The sequence below is a fragment of the Apostichopus japonicus genome, chromosome 16, assembly GCF_037975245.1.
Source record: "Apostichopus japonicus isolate 1M-3 chromosome 16, ASM3797524v1, whole genome shotgun sequence".
NCBI lineage: Eukaryota > Metazoa > Echinodermata > Holothuroidea > Aspidochirotida > Stichopodidae > Apostichopus > Apostichopus japonicus.
The window spans coordinates 907,482-924,732 of NC_092576.1; the positions used below are offsets into that span (position 1 = coordinate 907,482).

The 17,251-nt window shown below is 39.3% G+C and overlaps 2 protein-coding genes across 2 annotated transcripts in view; both read left to right on the forward strand.

The window, feature by feature from the left end:
• Positions 1-17,251, forward strand: part of LOC139983335 (uncharacterized) — a 111,225-nt gene that overhangs the window by 78,085 nt on the left and 15,889 nt on the right. The window lies entirely within an intron of this gene.
• LOC139983327 (uncharacterized) overlaps positions 1-17,251 on the forward strand; it is a 31,667-nt gene that overhangs the window by 9,101 nt on the left and 5,315 nt on the right. The window contains exons 3-9 of the mRNA XM_071996828.1: positions 1,298-1,603; positions 2,228-2,569; positions 4,607-4,930; positions 9,473-9,814; positions 10,610-10,945; positions 14,330-14,680; positions 15,967-16,017. Coding sequence (XP_071852929.1) covers positions 1,298-1,603; positions 2,228-2,569; positions 4,607-4,930; positions 9,473-9,814; positions 10,610-10,945; positions 14,330-14,680; positions 15,967-16,017 — 2,052 coding nt within the window. The remainder of the gene's footprint in view (positions 1-1,297; positions 1,604-2,227; positions 2,570-4,606; positions 4,931-9,472; positions 9,815-10,609; positions 10,946-14,329; positions 14,681-15,966; positions 16,018-17,251) is intronic.

Consider the following 17,251-nt stretch of genomic DNA (forward strand, 5'->3'; position numbering starts at 1 on the left):
TTATTGTATAACCTACTTTTACTAGTGTAGTTGTAAACATGTGATTGAATCACTGCCTATACTGTACTTCATGAATGTTCTACACAATATAAAGGGGCATAGTGCCTTAGCTTCGCTGTTTTGACAGGAGCGTCTTATTTTGCCCGCCCTGCCCTTTCAATCAATTTTTACCCCCCTCCCTTTCATCCACCCTTGTATTTCCCTACTAGTCAACTCTGTAGTAGCTCCATGCATTGGCCTTGCAGCAGTGTGCATATCTCTCGCTAAATTCCACAGTTCACTACTGCATGTACATGCACCTGTTCGAACCTCAGAGTTTGAACTACACATGTGCAAATCATCAAAACCTGATCCAACATTTACCCTGGGCTCTTGATCTTTGCAGTGTTTGAAAACAACCATCTCCAAGAAAATGACAGTAGGCCTATGTGAATAGCTTTTTACGCAATGTTGAATAAAAAACGACAAACTTCAATTGCTACTTATGATGATGCACGAAGTACAGCAGTTTTCATACGAAGGTTGCATTTTACTGTCCATGTGGTCAATGGGAACGCAAAGAAGTTTACAACAGAAAGTACTGTGTTGTGAATGCTCATTTTACATTAGCATCTCTCAATGCGGAGAGAAGAAACATCCTTTTCAGGATCAGAGACAAAATTCATAGATTGTCTCAACTCATAACATTTTCTGATCAAAACAGACAAGATTTCTGCATTCGTAACTATGCTGTGGCAGTGCACATCACATTAATGGTTTATATTGGACTCCAAAGATTTAGCCTGTTAATTCAAAAGGGAAAAATATTAAGAAACAAGTGTTGTACCCTGCGTAAGGAAAACTCAAGCTTTTTTAGTCCATGAATATGCATATAAAATAATGGTGGTAGAGGTTATACTAGTTTGACTTCACTGATGTTGACACATGTCCACAGCTTGTGAATTAAACATTGTCCACAAATAGTTCTGTATGAAGACCATGGTTAAATTACCTGGGGCCACTATTTGATTATTTGTTTTGTTACAGTCAAGTGGATGCAACCTTTTCTTTGTTTCCTTGTCACTTGCTATGTAATATTTAGTGCAATTACTGTTCTAACCAGTTGAATTCAACAAAACCAAACGTTTGTGTACTGTACAGTGTTATATCACAGGTTCTTAAAGAAAACGTGGCAAGGAACCACTGAGCAAGTTGGCTAAGATACGAGAGTTTATTTTTTAAGTTAGTGTTTTTTCTGATTCTTTGAATGTTAGTATTCAAAATGCTTACCAGTACTACTATTCTCCACTTCTTCTAGCTGAGTTTTGTGATCAGAAGGAATTATACCTGAGACTGGGATCCAGGGGTCTGGTGTCATGTGACTTTGGAACATTTCGAGTCATTGGATGGCTTATAGGAGAGGATGTAGATGACAGAAGTCCTACTATTTTTGTGGAGAATTCTCGAATACAAGGACCAGGCTATGAGAATGGACAATATGACATGTTTCAAAATGGTTCCCTAATAATCAACGAAGTCTCACTCCAACATGAACAAATGTTGACTGCTAGGATTGTAAAAGGTTTAGATGTGGAGCACTACACAATTGAAGTGAAAGTGTATGGTAAGAATGATTTTCAAATGGATTAATTTTGTTTTATGTTTTTAGTATTGACTCAAGTGACTCTACAGAAACTAAGTCTATCACTGTTGGTTACTTAAGCCAGAAAATCTATAGCCTTGAGTCTGCTCAGTGTTTGTGTTATCAATTTCCAGAATACTGTAGTTAGTATCCCTGGTGCTTTACTCAATCCACAACTTTATACACACAAAGGTGAACACAAAAATATGCAATCCTTTAAATGCAAAACTGATGGAAAATGTTGAACTTTGCCCTATACTACAGTATACAAAAAAAAAAAAAAAATATGTACAGTGAATTGTTGCATTACTTAGCATTAGAAAGCATACCTAATGACCAGTGTCATATGAGATATTTTGCATTTCTGATGATTGTGATGTACAGTAAACCTAATTTGTAATTTTGACTTTGCACTTTCACTGCTCAGGGAAATATTGCTGCCCTAAAATGTCACAAGCATGGATTACTGCCAAACATAAGATTTAAGTGATCAAAGAAAGCATTTCATAAATGTGAGCAAAGGTTTTTGAAGAACCAAGCTGTTCTTTCACAACGTGAACCTTTAACATTTGATTATTCTTTCCATTTTATTTGATATAATTCTAGTCCTTCCGGTTCCTGTCTATCCGGTGGTCAATGGACTAACCAGCCAACAGCTTGTTGTGATTGATGATTACAGTGGTGGTCTGTTGAACTGTGCCATGGACAGAGTCAGACCTAACATCGAACTTGAACTAGTTTTTCTGGACCATGACCCACAAGATGTCTCTTTGAACAGTATCCATTCCAGTGTAAATAACACAGATGGGACATACAATGTTTCCCTGGTATCTAATCTTACAGTTGGTAGCAATTTAACTGGAAGGCTTACACTACAATGCAGGGTTGCTGGTCAGATGGCAAACTATTTCCCATCAGTGACTCTTATTGAAGTTCTTCTTTTAAGTAGTAAGTTGAATTATTTTAAAGCTAAAATAAATGTTAAACATTGCATTTGATTAACTATTTACACCCCATCTGGGACAAAACTTATATAAGTAGTTACTTGTAATGCAGATGCAAAACATTTAAGCTACACCAGTGGTGCAATATGTATATACTGATATTTAAGGATTGAAAAATATAACTCATTTGCTCAACATTAGTTTGATAGTTTGTGGAATATACTACTTGTGTAAGCACACTGTGATTGAAAGTTCACATGCACATGTATGTATTGATGGACTTACATGTTAGCATCTTTTAATTATAAGCATATAAACTAGAAATAGCAATTGTATTGACAATGACCTTGAAACATGCACAGTATTAAACAGGAATGACCTTGAAGTACAATAAAAGGGCTCAAAAGCATGTAGAAAACAGGCAATACCAGGACAGTGTAAATCTCAAACTTAAAGGATTTTTCATTCAAACTTAGGCAAAATACCTTCCTAAAAGAACAAAGTCTTCAGCTTTGAGTACAGCATTTCTGTATGTTGCACTGTGGGAGAAATCGCCCACTTTGCTATGCACGTTTTAGTCATTGTTGATGTTGCAATCCAGCAGTCCCCCTCGCAATTTTGCAAGGTTGGCAAAAAAGTGTCTCCATAGTTTTCAGTTCAGGAAACCCAAAAAGACTTAGGGCTCTTGAAGTGCAACTGAAAAGTTCCCACAGACTTGAAGGAGTTAAAGGATTTTGACGTATGGGACAATTAAATCTTGTAGAGTTAGCTAGTTCATTCAATTATTTGAATTTTTCGCATTTGGGAATTTATTGACCCATCCTTTGGAAACTTTTGACAATTGCCTAAAGTTTGTTTATTCATTAACTATGTTAATATAGACCATTTCCAATGCTGAATGTCCCTTACATCACATTCTTAACATGGTTTCTTAGGTCCTTACAAGGATTTTATTGATATATTTTAAAGATATTTCATAAAGTTCTAATTTCCATTAAAGGTTATCAAAACAAATGCAATTTGTTTGAAGTGATGATATCGTACTAATTACATATAATTAATGGAAACAAAAATTGACATATGGGTCACAGCAGGACGTATGGGGCATAATGTGTGTTAGCAACAATATTCCTGTGCACATCATCCTTCTGTAACTTTCAGGCAATTCTGAGAGGGTCGACGTGGCATCAACCCAAAAATCTGTTGATTTGGCATCAATTGACCCAAATACTGTAGTTGCACGCATAATTGTTTCATATATATTCCCTGAATAGTTAGCCCATACATTGGGTTTTATGGTGGTAGGGTGAAGGGAACAGTTTGGTGAGCAGTTCTTCACAATAAAGCTGACAAGCTCTGGGCTAGTGTGTATAGACATTTGCAAAAGTGTGTAGCGATGTCTATGATAAATAAGAGTCATGTCAGTACCAGCCACACTGATTATAGAGCTGTCAGTGAACAACATAACATCATTGGAAACCACTGCATGGCACAAAACTCATAAGATACATATTGTTTGGGGTTCCTTGTTGGGAGCAAGTGTACAGTATGCAGCCAGGTTTGCACGCCTACTGTATGTGTGCACGCCTGAGTGTGCACAGATTATAGATATTTGTCATACTTGCTGTGATAGATGTATTGTAGTAAGAAAGTGTGCCCTATCGATTTTGGCACTAATCTTATGAATATTAATGAGGCTAAAGGGTCAAATGTAAATATCTTTGCATTGCAATAACTCTGCAACATTAAGTGGGATAGTAGCCAAATGTGGCATTCAGTTGTTGGTTAATAGCTGGTACCAGTAATGTTACTAGAACAAAAAAAGTTTGCATCCGTGGGACATAAGTCCCCAAAAATGTTTTTGTTCCTTAAAAAAAAACTTACATCCTGATTGAACACCACATTGGGTTTACTGTATGACCTACGTTTAGTGTAGTTGTAAAGATGCGATCGTAATATATAGGGCAGATGAACTTCAAGCAAAAATAGAAAGGAGATTATTGAATCATTATGAATTCTTGTTGCACGTTTGATCTTGTAGCCAATTTCCCAGAGGTAAATGGATCAAATGGTGAGCGACGTGTAGTCCGTTATGTAGAAGGAGAGGTTAACCTGACGTGTGCCATGGATAAAGCTTTACCAAATGTTTCTCTGGAATGGGTCATTGTAACTCCAGCTTCATCAAATCAGATGTTACAGGAGCAAACCAGTACTCCACCAAGGGATCAGGTGGATGGGACAGTTACCATCAATCGTAACTTATGGTTAAGGTTCCCCCCTGATGCCATTTATGCTCGTCTGGAGTGTAGGCTATTGATTGGTACAGAAATTGTGCGGGCCACAACTGTTGAACTTATCAATAAAGGTAAGCTCCTGTCAGTACCGTGCCAAAACGAAAATACTCATTTAAGAACAAATTTGTCTACCAAACCCACATCTCTAGCTCAACAGAACTGGAGAAAGTTTGTTTGTTTTGTTTTTTTTTGGGGGGGGGGGAAGAGGGAGAATGCTCATACCTGTCTTTAATATGATTAAAGTTAACATCAGCTTAAAGGTAAACATTAACATGGTTAAGTAATCTACTTTAATAGAAAAGTCCACTTTATCCATGGCACACGTCAGGTAGCTCAATGTAGCTATATATTCTATATGGAAAATCTGAATGGTTTTAATTGGAAGAGTGACTGTAACCATCTTTGAAGCTCTTCAATCTATTATGAATTCATGTTTGTGGGCATTGTACAATCTGGTGCACATGTTAACTTTGTGGCCATTTAGACTTGATGCTACTGCAATATTGTAATTAGTATACACTGGTAAACATAGTAAGTGTATACATCATAATAAAATGTAGGTTATGAGTGAGTTTTGTGTCATGCAGTGGTTTCCAGTGATGTTAAGTGGTTCACTGACATTTGTGTAATCAGTGTGGCTGGTAGCCTGGTACTGACATGACTCTTATCAAGCATATACATCAGTACACACTTTCCCAAATGTGTCTGCCACTCACTGAATTATACACACTAGCACACAGCTCATTGTGAAGAACTGCTCGCCACACTGTTCCCTTTACCCTACCACCATACAACCGAATGTACAGTATGACCTATTCAGGGATTATCAGTCATGTGTGTGACTATTTAACTTCTAGACAGTCATGGAAGAGTTAAAATTGGTTAGGACAGTATCATCACCTGAAAGATTTAGAAGGATAATGTGCACTGTAGGAATTTGGTTGGTAACACACAATATATGTCTCATACGTCACGCTGTGTCCCATATATGTCACGCTATATACAGGTGCGTATCCAGGGGGGGGCGTTGGGGGCGCACGCCCCCCGGGTAAGAAAAAGAGGAGAGAAAAAAAGAGAAGAAAAAAGGGAAAAGGAGGGGGAAAAAAGAAAAGGAGCAAATTTTCTTTATGACATCGCTAGTAATTTCAAAATAGACAATGCTTAGGTGCAACTTACAAGGCCTGGGAAGTGTCATTTCCAGCGATCTGGGCGGCATTTTCGGCCAAAATTTTTCTTGTACGCTTCGCGCCAACTCATGGTGGCGCTTCGCTTAGATAGTTTGCATACAGGCTTCGCCCCTCCCTTGGCAGTTACTCGCTACACGCCTGTTCGAATTTGTAAAGCAAAGAGCAGATATAACATCATATCAGTGAGCATTGAAATGCCTGTTCCACAATGAACAGCCTCAACAACTGTCTATGTGTGTAGTCGAAGGCGTAGCCCAATTGGATTTGGGGCTGTAACGACTTGCCCAAAAAAAATGCCAACATTTTTCAAGCGCGAAGCGCGCGTTCAACATATCGATGCCAATATCATATAAGCAAGCATAGGTCATTACATTGCATGGCATCGTGTACCGCACGGTCCGTGAAAGTAGCACAGTATACCGCCGGATGCTAATGTAAACAACCAAATGTCTTATGTAGATGGAGAAAAAACATACAGATCCATTTATGTCAAACTCTCTTTTACAGTAGTAATGTCGGCCAATCTTAGAACTTTATTTTAATTACCAAGGAGATTTTTAAGCTGTTCATTGCTATTTATTTTTCTCTCAGTAGGTGCCAGTAGGTGGGCGGGGGGTGGGGGCTGCAGCCCCGCCTCCTACGGGACCTACGCCTATGTGTGTAGTGTTCGGTTTCGATATACCTGATATCGGAAATATCTGCTATTTTTCATTTCCTTCAACCAAGTTTTATAATAGCCATAATAAGAGGTTTTAATATTTGTACACCAATAAATTAACTGTGTCGGAATTTTTGAAGATTTCCTGACCAACATTCTTCATCATACTTTCCTCTACTCGTGCAATTTGTACCTGTCTATTAGGGGTTGAAGGAGGTTTTTCCCTATTGGTTGTCCATAGATTGAATTTTGTGCAACATTATGGCTATGTTTTGAAGTGATTTTTATTCACGAGAAATGTGAATTTTCAAATTCTCAACAAATAATGGGCTTAAAACCTTGAAAAGTGGGGCTTTCGGATATTGTGGGCCGTGACGTAGAATCGCCTACAAAAGCAATGATCCATAGGACATGCAATCAGGTCGAACATGATGTGTGACTGGTGACAATCTTCAAAAAGGTTATGGATGTAAAAAAATTGAGAAATACTTGGTTCTCAGGCAAAAGTGTACATTTGGTTGGTCATTTTCAAGCCCGGGAAGTGTCATTTCCGGTGATCTGGGGGGTATCAAAACCAGAAATTTTCTTGTACGCTTCGCGCCAACCGATGGTGACGCTCCGCTTAGATAGTAATTCGCGCCCCCCGGGTTAGAAAATCCTGGATACGCGCCTGATATATCACACTATATGTCCTGTATATGTCACGATATATGTCATGCTACTCCCATATATGTCAATTGTTTTAAATTATATCATTAGTATGAATTAAATTTCACAACAAATTGTATTTGTTTTGATAACCTTTAATGGAAATTAGAACTTTACGAAATATCATTAAAATTGATCACTTACTTTTTTTTTAAAGACCTAAGGAACTTGTGATACAGTTATGTGACATTCAGCATTGGAAATGGTCTAATTAACATAGCTAATCAAATAAAGAAACTTTAAACAATAGTCAAAAGCTTGCAACGGATTGGTTAATAAATTCCCAAATCAGAAAAATAGAAATAGTTGAATGAACTATATAGTTAAATGTCATCAAAATCTAAATGTCCCATACTGTAGTCACACTCCTATGCAAATCATGCACAAGTCATTCATTGACTACACATATATTCCATGAGATATCGTTAGGAAATCAAAACCTTCAGACCTTTAACTTTACAGTGTTACCAATAAGCCCCATTGTCAAATCCTGTGGATCAAATGAAGCCTCTGAGCTAATGAGGAGAAAGGTCTATTACATCTGGAATTTGAACAACATTTGGTCATCCTTTAATAGTGACCAAAAAGATTGACATTTTTTCATGAATTTAGAGTTAAACTTTCACATGTAATTTGTTCTTGACAGAAGCAACTGGCATTGACAATTGATCAAATTTTCATGTCTAAACTCTACAGGTATAATATGTGTACAATCATGTTGTGATGTACTGTACCCTTATGTGTATGTGCATGTGTTCTGCATTACAGATCTGTAGCCATTGTTGTTTTACTTTCCCCTTATCGACAACAAAATATACTAGAATTAATATAAGAAGCAACTCGCATTGACAATTGATCGAATTTTCATGTCTAAACTCTACAGGTATAATATGTGTACAATCATATACTTGTGGTGATGTAACCTTACAGCATGTGCATGTGTTCTGCATAACACTGCTGTAGCCATTGTTGTTTGATTTTCCCCTTATCAGAACAATTTAATCCGTTAATGCTCCCTCTACAAGTTTCTCACAAAAGCATAAATTATGCTTTCCTCTAATTTCATGCATATGCATGAAATTACTGTTTTTGAGAATGCACACATAGCCAGTTCACACATTCTATGCCAATAGCTAAAAGCATCTACAGTGTGTACTCACCACCATTTCATTCATAACATTGGCTGACATAGCACATGAAATTGCCCATGTAAGATCAGTATACTAATTTGCTACTGGTGCTCCTGGTCTTGCTCAAAGCATCATGCAATGTTGTGTGTTTATAGGCCTACTTGCATCTAGCCATTCTTCTGACAGCGACTGTCGTAAAAGCCCGAAATCGCCAAACTTCTTGGGTTCACAAACGAAAATTAAATTAAATCCAAACTGGACGTTTTGACTCCGCATTGGTGTGACAATAAGCCTAAAGAATAATAATGAATAATATGTATGCTGGCCCTTTATGTACATACTATACACAATAACCCTACTTCAAAAGAACTATGTAAATTTTAAAGACTAAACTATTTGGCCTTTTATATCAGGCTTCAATTTGAAGCTGTTATTAGTGTGATCATGAGCCTGATAGAAACCATTTTAGCAAAGAGTGTCAAGACATAAAATTATCATAATGATTTGATCTTTGATATGGTTGCTACTGTGCTATATGAACTGAAGAGTATTTTTAACAGAGCCCATTCAAGGTTTTGTTCCTGTTTAATGTGTCATTCACCAACATTTTGATTTCTTGAACCCTATTGCTACTCATTAAGAAGCCAAAGATGTTCAATAACAGAGCTCAAAATATGAATACATAGTATATTTCCTCTCTTGTTTAAAAGAATTACTTCAAATTTATGAATGTTTTGGTCAAGTTTGTATTGAGATTATCAATAATATCAGAAATTGTAGCATAATTTACTAGAACAATCTGGAAAATTTACATTAAGAATCATGTGCAGGAAATCACATACTTCATGAAATTCTTGCCACAATTGCTCAATAATGCAGTCATTGATTCATTGAATGTTTAAACCAAGGTTTGAATGTTTTATCTTGTAGGTGGACAAAGCTATCCTACAGTAAATGGATTGACCAATCAGCAACATGTTGTCCTAGATATCAACAGAGAGGACAAACTGACTTGCTCGTGGCATGGAGTATCAAAATATGGGTATCTGAAATGGGACATCATCAACCCCTCATCTGATGGAATCATCATGACTGATCATCACACTCACACAAGAGACAATGGTGATGGGACATATGACCTTTCACTTCACTCCACGCTGAGTGTCCCCAATCCATCAGTTCTGCGTGTTACTCTCCATTGCAAGGTAGCAGCTCCAGCTGATCAATGGTACCCAGAGATCACCACAGCAGAGCTGCTTCTTCCAGCAAATTGTAAGCTTTATGAAAACTTATATAGATGTAGACATAATCTGCTACTTAGAGTTGAACACAAAATAGCTGCAGTATTTTCCATATTATATCTGTGTTCTGCGGGCAATAGATTTAGGTTATGTACAGTTTGATTATTACCAATAATATGAAGATATCAAGGTAGTGCTATCTCCAAGTCAATATTTCATTGTAAACCCAAGGGAAACATGTTCACCCAAGGGATATGTGTCCTCTGGTGAGGGTAAATCTCTTCTGTTATAAGGAATCTGCTACTTGTGCAGAGATAGGGGAAGATCATATAAGAAAAAAAAAGAATTAATTTACAGATCTATACACTCTAGACAGTAAAAGGAAATCCATTTTTAATGGAAACACTGTTGCATGCGAAATGGTTGCATTTGCACTGCGGCAGTAGACCTTCTCTCAGACATTCTGGGCACCTGATAAGTCTGACAGGACATCACTGTTTCCATGGTGAAAAGTCTGGTCCAATATAGAAAATTGTTAATGTCATGGGCAGTGTTTCCTTTTGCTAGCTTTCTGAACCCTGATATTTTCATATGATTGTATTTTAGTTCACATTCATGCAGAGCAATGTAGTTTAATTATTTAATAGTGTTCGGCATTAGCCGTTTACTACCAAAGTATTGGCTTGGTGGTGGTCTTGCAGATGTTCGGTTGATCTAGTGGGAAGTATCAGTAAGATAGGATATAGGATATATTACAAGATATTGAATTTGATAAGAATTGGATATGTAATCACTTTTCATTTTCTTGTCCATGAATGCCCTCCAGCCTTCCCAGTGATAAATGGATTGACTAGTCAGCAACATGTAGTGTTGGATGTACAGAGAACAGATGTACTGACTTGTTCCATGCATAGAGTCTCTCAAGAAGTTTCTCTTCAATGGTTGATCATCACTCCTGACTCAGAAGAAGATATATCGCTGGATAATCAACTTTCCAGGAGCAATAACGAGGATGGAACTGTGAACATCACTCTAAACTCAACTGTTACAGTTACTAGTCTTTCAATTAACCGTGTGACTCTTCAATGCAAAGTATCCGGTCTTCCAGCTGACTCCCCTCAAGTGTCTTCAACTCAAGTAGAACTTCTATTACCTTCAAATTGTAAGCAATATCTACTACTAGTTTATGTTTTTTTTTCTCTCATGCATCTGATATTGTAGGGCAGGCTTGATAGGCAAACGGAATCTATTCACCATTAATGGTGTGTATATGCATGTATGTGATATCCTTGGCATGTAAACGGTAAGGGACACAAGGAGTACATGTTGGATTAATTGCCCTCTCAGTATTTGCATTCCTTTTTAAGGATTCAAGGTCCTTATTGGTTATCACAGGACTGAAAGGTCACGCAAGGTTTCCAGGAGACAAAATGTAAAAAAAAACAAAAGTTTGTTAATGTTATAACTTTCTAAGTTAAGGTTGGGGAGGTCTGGGATCTGTCTTAGTCATTAAATCAGACCTATCTGAGGTCTCTAGGTCGCTCAATAAATTAAAATGTAAAATTTAGATAAACTTCATACTGGATCTGTGGGTCCAATTTTAATGATAAATATAGTATTGATTGTTATATAGAGGTCATACGGTAATGTAAGTGAAACCAAAGAGTAAGGGTTCTTGTTAGTTTCTCACTGACCTTCGGTCTTCGGAAATCCTAATGGTCAGGAAGTGCGAAGACTTCTGAGCATTATCTTGAAGTCACAAAGAAAAACATAAAGTGTCCTGGATGCACCCACACTCACACCAGTGGCATCAGCTTGACCTGATCATCACTAGAAGAAGTCGCATTGGAGATGTGCGTACAACCCGCAGCTACCATAGCGCTGACTGTGATACCGACCACGCTCTAGTCATCAGCAAAGTTGTACTGCAGCCCAAAAGGATACATCATGCCAAACCAAGAGGTCTCCCAAAGATCAACACTGCCTGTACTGCGGATACTGCAAAAACTCACAAATTCAAAGCATCCATGAAGAACTTTGGCCCTGCTCTTCCTGATGAAACTGCAGAATCAAGATGGTGTCGACTTAGCTCCTTCATCTACCAGTCAGCCATTGATGCTTTTGGGAGGAAGAAAAGACAAAACACCGACTGGTATGATGCCAACTTGAAAGTTATCGAACCTGCAACAACAGCCAAGAGACATGCTCTTATAAGATGGAAGCAATATCCAAGTGCCAAGACCTTGAGTGCCCTTAGGAAATCTAGGGCTGAGAGTCAGAGGATTGCCTGGAAATGTGCTAATGATTATTGGACTCAGCTGAGCACCTCCATCGAACAGGCCTCCACTAGTGGCGACATCAGGGCCATGTACGAAGGAATCAGGCAGGCAACTGGGCCAGCTGTAAATAAGTCAGCACCCCTGAAGACAAAATCAGGTGAGATCATCACTGACCCAAACAAGCAGATGGACAGATGGGTGGAGCATTACCTTGAGTTATACTCAACAGAGAACATGGTCTCCAAAGATGCCATCAACTGCATCCCTGTCCTACCAGTACTAGAGAACCTAGACGAGGAGCCTACAATGATTGAGCTTGAAAAAGGTATTGATGTACTATCCAGCAGCAAAGCTCCAGGAAATGATGCCATTCACCTGAGGTCATCAAAGAAGGAAAAGCTGGAAAAGCTAGACTTCTACCCCATCTCTATGAGCTTATCTGGCTCTGCTGGAGAGAAGGACAGGTACCACAAAGCATGCGTGATGCCAAGATAGTGACCCTCTTCAAGAACAAGGGTGACAGGAGTGATTGCAACAATTATCATGGAATATCCCTCCTCAGTATTGTTGGCAAGGTGTTCGCACATGTAGTCCTAGCTAGACTTCAGGTGCTAGCTGACAGGGTGTATCCAGAAGCCCAGTGTGGCTTCAGATCAGGAAGGTCCAATATCGACATGATTTTCTATGTGAGACAGCTCCAAGGAAAGTGCAGGAAACAGCAACAACCACTATTCCTAGCTTTCGTTGACCTTACCAAGGCTTTTGATCTTGTTAGCCGCAGTGGACTTTTCAAGCTACTGCAGAGGATAGGATGTCCTTCGACACTCCTCAGCATCATCATGTCCTTCCATACAAACATGAAGAGCAAGGTCATCTTCAATGGCAGCACATCCAAACCCTTTGAGACCAAAAGTGGAGTTAAGCAGGGCTGCGTGCTTGCACCAACCCTGTTCGGAATATTCTTCTCTCTGCTTCTGTCGTATGCCTTCCAGACCTCTACTGATGGCTCTATATTCGCACCAGGCGTGATGGCAAACTGTTAAACCTAGCCCGTCTGGGAGCCAAGACCAAGATCACTCGTGTTCTGATAAGGGAGTTGCTGTTTGCTGATGATGCAGCTTTTACCAGCCTCACCGAAGAGGGACTCCAGCATCTTATGGACTGCTTCTCCCAGGCATGCAGAGAACTTGGCTTAACCATCAGCATAAAGAAAACAGAGATCATGGTACAGAATACTTCATCTATTCCAGCAATCAGGATCCTTGACGCCACACTTGTGGTAGTGGACAACTTCATATATCTGGGCTCCCTGATGTCAAGCAACTTATCCCTGGATGGTGAGATCAACAGGCGCATTGGAAAATCAGCCACAGTGATGTCTAAACTCAACACCAGAGTCTGGACGACAAGAACCTGACGCTGCACACCAAACTCAATGTCTACCAGGCATGTGTTCTCAGTATGCTTCTCTATGGTAGTGAGACTTGGACAACATATACCAGGCAAGAACACCGACTAAATGCTTTCCATCTCAGATGCCTCCGCAAGATCATGGGCCACACATGGGAGGACAAGGTCACCAACAGCGATTTTCTGTGCAAGGCTACAGTAGGTCAACATCAATCTATGCAATGCTCAGTGAACGTTGGCTACGCTGGCTTGGACACGTCTCCCGAATGGACAAAGGACGCATCCCCAAGGACCTACTGCATGGTTAGTTGGAGTGTTGCACAAGATCCACAGGTCACCCACACCTCAGATTCAAGGACTCGTGCAAAATGGATCTCCTGTCAGCCCACATTCACATCAACACCAGGGAAGACTTAGTAGTAGATCACCCCTCCTTGAGATATGAAGTGAATAGATAGAGCAGAGCAAGACAGAAGAGAGCAACAAGACCTCAAGCGCCAAAGATGGAAGGAATCTAGCTCTAGCTCAAAAGAAGATACCATCCATGTCTGCACTGACTGTGCTAAGGACTGCCACTCAAGGATAGGCCTGTACAGCCACCGCAGACGCTGCTCGAAAGTAACAGAACACAATCCATCGTCTGCACAGACAGAGGGAGGCCAAAGAATGACTGTGGAGTATCAATAAAATGATATTGCAAGATAATTTTTTTGATAAGTAATATAAGATAAGTAACATGGAATTATTAAACTACCTATATAAACAGTATACTCGCATTTGCAGTTCTACTTTCATGTACTGGCTGTGATCAGTTTTCACTTTCTTTAAGAATTGTTTTTATTGTCTTGTCCATTTAGGTGACTGCCCTCCAGCCTTCCCAGTGATAAATGGATTGACTAGTCAGCAACATGTAGTGTTGGATGTACAGAGAACAGATGTACTGACTTGTTCCATGCATAGAGTGTCACAAGAAGTTTCTCTTCAATGGTTGATCATCACTCCTGACTCAGAAGAAGATATATCGCTGGATAATCAACTTTCCAGGAGCAATAACGAGGATGGAACTGTGAACATCACTCTAAACTCAACTGTTACAGTTACTAGTCTTTCAATTAACCGTGTTACTCTTCAATGTAAAGTATCCAGTCTTCCAGCTGACTCCCCTCAAGTGTCTTCAACTCAAGTAGAACTTCTATTACCTCCACACTGTAAGCAATATCTACTACAAGTTTATGTTTTTTTTTCTCTCATTCATCTGATATTGTAGGCAAACGGAATCGATTCAGCATTAATGGTTTTTATGCATGTACTGTATGTTATATCCTTGGCATGTTAACCATAAGGGACACAAGGAGTACATGCCTCTTGAGCTTCATAATTAATTTGGGTATCCACATTATTAGGTAAATAAATCCAAATGTTTTGTAACTATGAAGGTCATCTGAGGTCACCATGCATTACTGGTTATCTGAGGTCACTGTTGGTCGAAGTATGAAAACCTTGTAACCAGGACCACTTGAGTGCGAGAAATTTACTGATCATGCGGATTCAGCAATGACCGAAACTTGAAATCTTGTCAGTCATGTTGCATTCAATTTTTAATTTGGCAAGGCTTTAATTCTTGTTGTTTGATTCCTTGTGGAAGGCAAACGGAATCTATGTGATGGTGATGGCATATATTTGTTTGTGTGTGATGCCTTGGCATGTAAACACTGTAACTCCAAAATATAAATTTGTATGAATTCCATATTAGGTATGTTGATCCACCTTAGTACAAATTAAAATCCTTCTTTGTGAAGGTCCATGGTTATGTGAGATTGTCAGAGGTCAAATCTGAAACCTATTAAAAAGCATCAGTTCATTAGCAAAGGTTCGGTGAGGGTCATACTCACTATGAGAATCCATCTCAGTGAGTATAAGAACACTACTTTTTTGGTAAAGGTCATTGGTTATTTGAGGTCAACAGAGGTGAAACAAGATAAATAAAAAGTGCAGGTTGAATGAACTTCACACTTGGTATGTGGATCCACCTTAGTCAGGAAAAGAACCAGATTGTTTTCTGAAGAAGTCAAAAACCATGTGAGGTCAATAGGTGTCAAAGGCTGAAATCCTTGTAAACACGTGATAGCTATAAACTAGTATCAAACATCTTTAATAAATCATAAATATATGGTCTTATTAGGTAAAACCATTTAATATAAACATTTGCATTGGGGCAAACTCCAATTTATATTTAAGCACGCTACCTTGCTAGACATGCAGTTCTTATAACTTATTACACAAACGATTTTGAGCATATAATTTTCAAATATATGTAAATACCTTGTTTGGCAGAGAATGCTTCTCTTTCCTTGGAAGTAGTACACACCAATATTACTTAAGCATGAAGAAATGCTTTTACTATTAATATGCATTCTTATTTGTTTAAACTTGTAGTTGTCTGCCATCACTTTGAGCCATCCTTTATCAGTATATGTCATGTTGCTCTCTGCAGGTAAAGATGACCACTCCCAGTCAAATGGCACATCGCTCGTCTTGCTGTTTGGTGAGTAAATTGCAAAATAGCATGGAACTGGTTGTGGTGGTGGGAATGCTTGATTTGGAAGTCAATATAGCATTAAAGCAGAGATTCCAAAGAAACAGTAAGATTGTTATCAGTGACTGCATGTTACACATGGACATTTTTGAAGCGGGTGTGAAAATGTAATGTGTGGGCGTGTGGATGTATAAACTATACGTCTACAATCCATTAATTAATGTAAATGCCAAAGGCCACATGATCACAGGTCAAAGATGGTTAAATTTTGCAAACTATTCCTTGACCATATGGCAGATGGACTCAAATTTGGTGGGTAAATGCCTGGGGATGGATTGTAGCATCTGGGTTACTGATGATGTCAGAAGGTCAACTTTTGGTCATAGATCATAGAACCCCCAAAACTGTATTTTGACCTTTGCACATATGGCAAGATAACAATATGGCTCAATTTAAATTAGGTTACAACATTTGATACATCTTCAGCTCATCAATTAATGTAAAAGCTAAAGGTTACTTATACAAAGGTCAACCATGGTTAAATTTGTACGCAACAGGCTACAGGGGATGCTGGATCAGCTTACCAACCCAAATGTCCCCATGAGCGGGGGAGAGACCGGAGAACAGGGAGTGATATGGGAAGGTGAGGATGGCTCTAAGCGGAGAGTGAAGGGAGAGAGAGAAAGAAGTGGAAGGAGGTAGAGAGAGAGAATGCCTCCTGCATTCCCGGCGCTGTCCGGTTTAAGCATGATAAAAGGGAAAGGAAAAGGCAAGGATACCCGTACAGAAGGCATAATTGCCCAAGGAAAGAACCAGCGCAGCCGGTCTTGAGAAGGACACTCTGAGAGCATCCATCCTGGATCTCAAGGCCAACCAGCTCCTAAGGGAAAGCAGGATGGAGGGACTGGAGTGCGGACCTGCTAGAGCCCAACCCCATCGGGAACCCAGGATACCACGGCTGCGACCGGTGGGTAGCAGAGACAGACCATCCCACAGCGGAGATTTTGGAGTGTGATTCGGGATGCAGACGGTCCTGGCAGGGTTTGGGAACCCAGATCTGAGAGGCTCGGACAGAAGTGCGGCACCCTGCAGATCGAATACCCACGGACTTCCCATATGGAATCGTAGCTGTCATACTACCTCTACTCCGAAATGGCATGTGAGCGGCAAGTTTAGACTTACATTATGCCTACTTACACGTCCCAATCCACGAACAACAACCAATGGTACCTGGTCTTCCGAT